The sequence below is a fragment of the Leuciscus leuciscus genome (assembly GCF_965113295.1).
Source record: "Leuciscus leuciscus genome assembly, chromosome: 7".
In the NCBI taxonomy this organism is placed as follows: Eukaryota; Metazoa; Chordata; class Actinopteri; order Cypriniformes; family Leuciscidae; genus Leuciscus; species Leuciscus leuciscus.
In genome coordinates, this window is record NC_138731.1 from 39,187,077 (window position 1) to 39,196,981 (window position 9,905).

At 36.2% G+C, this 9,905-nt stretch overlaps 1 protein-coding gene across 1 annotated transcript; it reads right to left on the reverse strand.

The window, feature by feature from the left end:
* Positions 1-240: 240 nt before the first annotated feature.
* On the reverse strand, positions 241-3,077 carry LOC309502659 (spermine oxidase-like). The gene is made up of 3 exons (XM_082175120.1): positions 1,696-3,077; positions 1,413-1,596; positions 241-1,047 (listed from the first exon to the last, which is right to left on the reverse strand). The coding sequence occupies exons 1-3, from the start codon at positions 2,883-2,885 to the stop codon at positions 928-930; spliced, it is 1,494 nt and encodes a 497-aa protein (XP_082031246.1). The 5' UTR covers positions 2,886-3,077; the 3' UTR covers positions 241-927.
* Positions 3,078-9,905: the final 6,828 nt, after the last annotated feature.

Genomic DNA, 9,905 nt, shown 5'->3' on the forward strand with positions numbered 1-9,905 from the left:
AGCTCAAGTCTCATATTAAACAGCACTACAGAAATCCAGTCATTAAGTCTGCCTTGCATAAGAGTATGGCTGTTCATAATTTAAATGCTAACTTGGCCTACTATTATGCAATTGCGTGTATCTGTGATTGTAATATTGCCTGTGCTTACCATAGATATTCCCAGTGTAACCATTTATTTTAATCAAGGCACAGTCTCATTACAAAGTCTTTTTTTATATTGAGCAACTTTTCCACAAATTCAAGGCAATTTTTAGAATTATGGGTTCCTTTATTAAACAATGTATGAACTAACAATGAGCAATACATTTATTACTGTTTTTGTTAGTCTTTTTTTAATGTTAGTTAATAAAAATAAAGCTGTTCAGTGCATTAACGTAACAAGATTTTAATAAAGTATTAGTAAATGTTGAAATCAACTTTAACAAAGATTTACAAATGTTGTATAAGTGCGGTTAATGTTAACTAATGAACCTTATTGTAAAGTGTTACCAATGATTTAGTGTAAATTTCCAGGATCATGCTGCATACCTCCCAAGGATACTCAGTTTGAGAACCACTAATTTACTTCATTTAATTAATATACTTGAATAAGAATAAAAAAATTAGAAAATGATTTAACATTGCTTGGTGTGTGGGAATTAATATTTCTCCATCATATAACACAGTTTTTACTAATGACCAGAATTAACAAATGTTGGAGTAATAACATTTAACCAGACAGAGATATGCATAGAATGTGATCAGTTGGATGTAAGCATTTGGATTTATGCTGTTTGTCAGGCAGTTATAAACTACCTATGGGTCATTTAAACACAAAACCTGTGGAAGGCTATAGGGTGTGAGAAGTCTATAAAATGTTTTATGATCGTAAAATGTAATCTTCATGAAACCAAAGTGTATGTTCTTTTCTTTTTGGTACTGTATGTTCAATCGGCATAATAGCTTATGAGTCTTTCTGCTTCTCTGATGCCTGTGAGGTACGCTCCATGGGTCGTGGTGTAGAATTTATCATGTGTAGCTTCACCAGCAAACAACACCTGAAGGTGCTTCAAAAACAGAGAAATAAAATCATTTTGTTATTTTTTTAAAATACACAATTTTTTATGTTCATTGAAATAAAGTTGTAATAAAATAAAGGGAAATGAAACTAATTGATGTTAGTGATTTTAGAACTTAGTTATTTTACATGAAAAATGACAAAAAAAATTAAACTAAAACTAATAAAATGATAAAAACAAAAAAATTACAAAAACTAAATAAAAAAACCTGAAAACATTAATATAAAAGTTAATTATTACATTTTACAAATACAATGATAGTATATAAATAATACTAAAATAACACTGGCTCATACTAAATATATCCATATATAACCTAAATAATCGAACACATACAAGATATTAAGAGTTACCTTCCTGCCTCTGCATTTATATTTAGGGGGAAGAGGTGACGCTAATGCCTTGTGTGCTTTCACTCCATTGACACCATCAGGAATAAATGTATAGGAGCCACGGACGTGGGAATCAGATCCCCATCTGGTGATCAGTGTCTTTGAGACTTCTGGCACTGACCAGCCTGTGAAAGACCTGAGCAACCTTTAAAGACAAAACAGAGTTTGTTATATATGACAGAGAGATTTTTGACCATGGTAAAATGATCATACATCATATATTCCATCATTTATGTCACCATACCTCACACAGACAGCTCCGATTTCACTGTCCTGAAGATTCTCCATATACAGAGCTTCTCGACCTGTGATCCAGCCACACAGAGCCGTGGGATGACGAGCCACTGTATCAAAACCAGTGATCTTCTTGAACCATGTCTTTTTCCAGGTTTCTCCTTCAGACAGAGACTCATAAACATCTTTATCTTCAGGCCCTTCTTTCCACACCAGCTGAACCCCGGAACAGTCGTCTGGCCAGAAACGTTCCTCAAAAAACAGGAAAATTTTGTCCACTATCCCAAAGCCAAGATTCTCAATTGCAGACAGCTTTTTTTCCGGTAAGGACGGTTCGAACATGGTTGTCGCTTTGTCTTTGAGAACCCCCAGAGATACGGTGACAATCACATGATCTGCCTCAAAGCTCTGTCCATTTTCACAGACGACCTTAACAGGATACCTTTGATCTTCACCACTACCTTTTTTGACCAAGTCCCATTGGATGCTCTTGACCAGTGCACTACACTGGACAGTTCCCGAAGGCAGATCTTTCCAGAGAACATCCAAAACTGCTCGATAGCCACCAGGTCCCAATGTATTAAAAAACTCTCCCTCTAGAGCTGTGTAATTGCTAATCTGAGATGCAGAAAGTTCATAGAGGCTAGAGCAAGCCTCATCTGTGCATTCATTCCTCTTGCACCATTCAAAAACTTGCCGGCCGTCTTCTGTCGCCCCTAAAGGAGCTTCACCAAAGGCATCATCCAGATAAGCACCTAGAGTTAGTTTCCTGTGCCTGCTCTTGAGTTCATCATCAAAAGCTTTGTCGGTGAGCTTGCTGAAGCACGAAGTCACCTGATCTACAACTTTTGTGGAGACCTGCTTCCCATCTTCTTTGAAAAAGTAATCTTGAGGAGTTACAGAACGAGGCTGGCACATGTTTTTGTATGCAGAAGGTCCCTCAGATAGCAGGTTCTCCTCTTTCGCAATCTTGAACAGGGGGTTTCCTTTCTGCCCGTGGATCCAGTTAGCTCCAACTTCAATGACATTCTCGCTGAACGGTTTAGTGGTGTGCGCTCGACCTCCAACTCTTTCCTTTGCCTCAAGAACCAGGACATTTTCAAATCCTGCCTCCACTAACTTGGCAGCAGCAGCCAAACCTGCAAAACCTGAACCTACCACTACAACTTTGGTATTTTCTGGTCCCGAACAAGTACTCATTCTTGCTGCTTTGTTGAGCTGATTAGAGAGAGAAAAGCAGGAAATGTAAATGTAGCAGTAAGAACAGAAATCAACTCTTGCTCAGCAATAATAGCAAATAACAGAGAGTACAGATGATATGGGTGTAGTGCACGATGGAGTTTCCTTTATATACCAGTGCTTAAACACCTGTAACACCTGTAAAACCTGACCTTTGTAATCCATACAATACATAGTATCATTGTTTACTTAGAGATCAGGCGGTCATGGGACATCCAATGGCAAATACAGATTTAAATACTAAAGCATGCAGCATATGACCTCATCTCGTTTGCACTTTGGAGGCTATATGATACTTAAAAAATGTATGCTGCCCAGTAAAACTACACGAATGAACAAATTCTTGTTTTTATACTGCTGCCTTGATAGTAGGCCTAATGACAGTGTGAAAACAGCGACATTTACATTTATCAAAGAGAAAATTCTAAAGAAATGTCTGTGTACTGTAGAAAAAGATAATTAATTTAAACATTTTTACAATTAAATACATCTTTAAAAGGACATTTGGTCCAACCCCCAAACAAACAAAAATAAATTAATAAAATATATGCTTAATCTAAAATAATACTTATATTTTTCTGTCTTAATAACATTGATTTAAACAATTAAGAATGACACTTCACAATTGCAAAACAGTCATCCCAATAAACAGACAGATTGTTGTAATTATTTATTTAGTGCTAAAGCTTTTATGAATGAGGGAACAATTAGTGAGTAGGCCTACACCTTTTAATATATGTTTGCGATTTGTCACATGTAAACGTGCCGTGAATGGTAGACTTTTTAATGGAAAACTCCAAGCGTAAGCCGACATTATGCTAGACTTTTTAACAGGCATGAAATATCAAATTTTTAATGCGATTTACTTATTTATTTTTTCTGGATAAAATCACAATAATTCTGCTCATGCTGAAGATGACGCAGTTAAGCTTTTCTTTGGCCACTTGTGCGTCCTGAGGTAAAAGTGGTTTCGCCCAAACTTCACGATCAACTGTTTATGAAATTAGCCTACCTATAAATACTTGAAAAAACCTCCAAACAACGAATCCATCTCCGAACAGACAAACCAAAAAAAGAGAAATGATTGAACGAAAATCTTCATTCATTCTATCTGCAGCTCTTGCAATCATCTCAAGGTTTGTCTCTGTTTGCACTGTCTCGCGAATATACTCGGCTGCCAACTTTTGAGTTTAGCTTGGAGAGAGAATTATGGAAGGTGGGGGGTGTTAATAGTTGGATTGGTATGGGGGGGGGGGGGGGGGGGGGGTTGTAAAAAAAAAAAACCAAAAAAAAACAAACCTTGCAGCACAATAAGTGTATTGTGATCGTCAAAACATTTGGTATTACAGAATTTAGTTAAAAAAGTTATAGTGTCAACATGTTATACATTTTACATGGTACAATGATTGGTTGGCCAATGTTTTTATTGGTGCTTAACAAAAATTTCACGGTTTCAATTCATAAGCTTGCGATTTGATTCTGATAGGGATGCAACAAAATTAACCGATAATATTGGCAGATAAATCTAAATCCAAATTTGTATATACTTTGAGAGCCTGATTACAAAAACAAAAGGCTCACCATTAACCCTTGATGCACAACATGGGTCTAAAAAGACCCGACTGAGTTTTCATTTTCTATATCTTTGCAAGAAATTTATTTAATCATTCAGTATTCCAGGTATTCCTCAATTAACTTGTTTTAGATCATTACAAATCAATATTAAAATTTTTCCTTTCTTACTTTTCGAATAAAAATAGTTTTTGTGTCATTACTCCTCTAATGCGCAACATGGGTCTAAAAAGACCCGTATTCATGTTTCTTTGCTGAATCTTTTTGAAATAAATGTATTTTATCATTGATTAATCCAGGTATTCATTAAATATCTTGTTTTTGATTTTCAAAAATCATTATGTTTATTTTTCCTTTCTTACTTTATAAACAAACACGGTTTTTGTATTTCTACATCCATTTTACACACATGGGTCAAAAATGACCCATATAGGAACCTTTGATATGTATAAATATATTTACCGCAGAAAACTATTCACCTGCCACACATTTCACAATTCAACACGGCTGCTTTTGTATTTTTCATGCATGTAAGTTTTATTTAAAAAAAAATTTTGTCACAGAAAAATATAGATATAGCCTCATAGGCTAAGGTTACCTTGACCTTGAAAACCATTACTAGTGTGAAAGAGAAACATGTCCAATACCATTAGCTAGCTTGCGTCGACATATTCTATTTTATCTAATGTTAGCTAGGTCAATAAAATAAAATTTGCAATAGAAAGTTATTTATACAAGTATATATTGTCGCTGTTGGGCAGAAACCTTGTACCGTTATTCATTTTTATTTGTGGTCATAAATCAATGCTATCGGTCACATAAGCCGGTGTGTGGTGGCGTTCTGGTGCACTATGGCTGGTGTCGCATCATCCAGGTGGATACTGCACATTGGTGGTGGTTGAGGAGATCCCCCTACAGTTGCACTACACTACAGTTCAATTTCAGTGTTATTATCGGTTAGGCATATATGCGTGTTATGTGTGAAAAAGTGGCCAATAAACATATTTCAAGTGTTACAGTAAATGTGTTGATCTAAACAACTGTGACATTGGTTATTTTAACAAAAAGTTTTCTTTATTCTTTTGTTTTATCACGCTTGCATAGTTGGGTCATTTTAGACCCATGTGTGTAAACTTGATGTTTTAACACAAAACGTATAAAAAAAAATATTAAAATATGAATTTGTGATCACTGAAAAAAATATATTTTTAATATTCATAAATCATGAAATTAAAAGATCATGAAATAGTAAATGCTCAAATAAAGTGATTTCAAAAGGTGAAACAAAAAAAATGCCAAGCCATGCATGAAATAACATAGGAAATGAATACGGGTCTTTTTAGACCCATGTTGTGCATTAGAAGGGGTATCCATAGTGTGCACATCATATCCCAAACACTTCAACACAAATCAAACGTATACAATACAGTAACCTAGTTTGAACCAGTGTAAGATTACTTAACTTGTTAAATTAATTTTACTCCCCTATGGCCTTTCTTTATAAACAAAAGGTAACTCTTTACAGTAAGGTTTCACTTTGTTAGCATTAGTTAACATGAAACAACAATGAATGAACAATACTTCTATAGGATTTATTAATCTTAGTTAATGTTAATCTCAACATATCAATACATTTTTAAGATCCAAAGTTATGTATGTACATCAAAGTTTAAAAAAAAGGGAAAAAAAGCATTTTTAATAATACAGTAATTGTAAACTGTTAATCTTACTGTTTCAAAGTGTTAACCTTACTGCGCTGAAGTTGAAGAGCTGATGAACAACTGAAGCGCTTTGCTAGAAGGTTAATTAGCTCAATGGAACGCATCCTAAGATAAATCATATATTTATTTATACAAAATAAACATAATAAATCGACTTATAGTCTTATTAGTCAATATAGTGAATGTAGCAACTCCTGTTGTGGATGCGCTCTTCCTGTAACAACGCACTGAAACACAGCAACTAAACCCAAACAATTCACAACGTTTTATTAAAATAGTATTCTCATCATAATGCACAGTAGTCAACATTTGAAGTGGATCAAAAAAGTTAAATCAAAGTTGTCCAAAGACAAGAACGTGTATTGTTTAAAATTCATGCTTAACTTTGATGAAAGGTTTTAATCAGGTTTTGATCCACTTGTTGACTATACTGTATATGACAGTCCTAGTAGTTATTAATGTTGTGCATTGCTGTTTGAGCGTGCGTGCTGAAGCTAAAGATGATCACCGGTACAATGAAGCGCTTTACTGCATCGTTAATTAACTTAATCAAAAGTATCCTGTATGAGATTAATAATTTACAACAAACCATTACAATTTACAATGGCACGAAAGGCTGCAAATGCACAAGCGAACTTGGCTGTGTAACTCTGTGGACGTGCTCTTTCCACAACAACGCACTGAAGATTTGTGCTGCACATGTTGGACTTAATGGCTAAAGAAATGGATGTGTGACGTGAGAACAGAGTCAATTGCGTGAGAGTTGGCAGGCCTGACATACTTATTTATGAATCATATTTTAGTTTATGTTAGAATGTTTATTTATATATTTAGGGCCCGAGCACCGATGGTGTGAGGACCCTCTTGGAATTGCTCTGTTTATTATTATTATTCTTCTCCGCATTTAATTGCATTTTTGAGGGCCTAAACATGCTCGAAAACTCACAAAACTTTGCACACGCGTCAGAACTGGCGAAAATTTACATCTGATATAGGTTTCAGAATTGGACGGGGCAAAATGGCTCGATAGCGCCACCTATAAAAGTTCAACGGAGTGCGCCTCCCGCAACGTTCCACGTACGTGCACGAAATTCGGTACATACATGTAATCACCTAATACCTACAAAAAAGTCTCTTGGAGCATAGCCCTAAACACAACAGGAAGTCAGCCATTTTGAACTTCCTCTCAGATTTTTGTGCAGTTTTTGCCATTTTCATGCCTCGTACTTTAACGAACTCCTCCTACAGTTTTAATCTGATCATCTTCAAATTTGGTGAGTGTAATCTTAAGGCCTTTGCGACGTTAAATTGCGAAGATCTTGAGTTTTCGTCGAAGGGCGGGTCCTCGGCGGCCTGACAAATTTCGATGTTTCGCCATGAAACAGGAAGTTGCTGTAACTCAGGCATGGAATGTCCAATCTGCCCCGAACTTCACACGTTTGATAAGCGTTCTGTCCTGAACACATGACCATGCTCATATTCAGTTATAGTCATAGCGCCACCTGCTGGCAACAGGAAGTGACATGTTTAACACTGTTATGGACTCCTAATAACATATAAAAAAGTGCCAGCAAGTGCTAAACATGCTAACAACATACTAGAAGCATGCTAAAACATGCTAGCAAACTCTTAGCTAAGTGCTAAAGCATGCTATTTTTGCAATTAAATAGGAATTTGCTGTAACTCAGGCATGGAATGTCCAATCTGCCCCAAACTTCACACTTTTGATAATCGTTCTGTCCTGAACACATCTACATGAGAATATTCAGTTATAGTAATAGCGCCACCTACTGGTAACAGGAAGTGTCATGTTTAACACGTTGATGCCATTCTAGCAACATGTTAAAAATGCCATTGACTTCTAAACATGCTAGAAACATGTTAAAACATGCTAGCAATACTTAGCTAAGTGCTAAAGCATGCTAATTCAATGAAACAGGATGTTGTTGTTACTCAAGAAGGCAATGTCCAATCTGCGCCAAACTTCACACTTTTGATAAGCGTTCTGTCCTGGACACATGACCATGCTCATATTCAGTTACAGTCATAGCGCCACCTGCTGGCAACAGGAAGTGACATGTTAAACACTGTTGTGGACTCCTAATAACATATAAAAAAGTTCCAGCATGTGCTAAACATGCTAACAACATACTAGAAACATGTTAAAACATGCTAGCAAACACTTAGCTTAGTGCTTAAGCATGCTAATACTGCAATTAAATAGGAATTTGCTGAAACACAGGCACGGAATGTCCAGTCTGCCCCAAACGTCACACGTTTGATAAGAGTCATGGCCTGAACACATCTACATGAGAATATTCAGTTATAGTAATAGCGCCACCTACTGGTAACAGGAAGTGTCATGTTTAACACGTTGATGCCGTTCTAGCAACATGTTAAAAATGCCATTGACTTCTAAACATGCTAGAAACATGTTAAAACATGCTAGCAAAACTTAGCTAAGTGCTAAAGCATTTTAATTCAATGAAACAGGATGTTGTTGTTACTCAAGAAGGCAATGTCCAATCTGCGCCAAACTTCACTCTTTTGATAAGCGTTCTGTCCTGAACACATGACCATGCTCATATTCAGTTACAGTCATAGCGCCACCTGCTGGCAACAGGAAGTGACATGTTAAACACTGTTGTGGACTCCTAATAACATATAAAAAAGTTCCAGCATGTGCTAAACATGCTAACAACATACTAGAAACATGTTAAAAAATGCTAGCAAACACTTAGCTTAGTGCTAAAGCATGCTAATACTGCAATTAAACAGGAATTTGCTGTAACACAGGCACGGAATGTCCAGTCTGCCCCAAACTTCACACGTTTGATAAGAGTCATGGCCTGAACACATCTACATGAGAATATTCAGTTATAGTAATAGCGCCACCTACTGGTAACAGGAAGTGTCATGTTTAACACGTTGATGCCGTTCTAGCAACATGTTAAAAATACCATTGACTTCTAAACATGCTAGAAACATGTTAAAACATGCTAGCAATACTAAGCTAAGTGCTAAAGCATGCTAATATAATGAAACAGGATGTTGTTGTTACTCAAGAAGGCAATGTCCAATCTGCGCCAAACTTCACACTTTTGATAAGCGTTCTGTCTTGAACACATGACAATGCTCATATTCAGTTACAGTCAAAGCGCCACCTGCTGGCAACAGGAAGTGACATGTTAAACACTGTTGTGGACTCCTAATAACATATAAAAAAAATGCCAGTAGGTGCTTAACATCCTACCAACATACTAGAAACATGCTAAAACATACTAGTAAACACTATAAGTACTAAACCATACTATTACTACAATTAAATATGAATTTGCTGTAACTCAAACATACAATATCCAATCTGCCCCAAACTTCACATACTTGATAAAAGTCCTGCACTGAACACATCTACAAAGCAATATTCAGATATATAACCCCACCTACTGCCAACAGAAACTGAACTGGTTAACACAGTAATGCAGTACTAACCACATACCTATTGTGTACTAAGCATGCTAAAAACATACTAAACATGCTAGCAACTACTATATACTGTATACCTCCTTAAATGCACATTGCCCAACCATGCTCTGTCTTCCTAAAGCCAACGAGTGACGATGGCACGGGTGCGAGGGCCCTTTCATCGCTGCTTGTTAATCATTGTTCTGCTGTACTACGAGGTGTC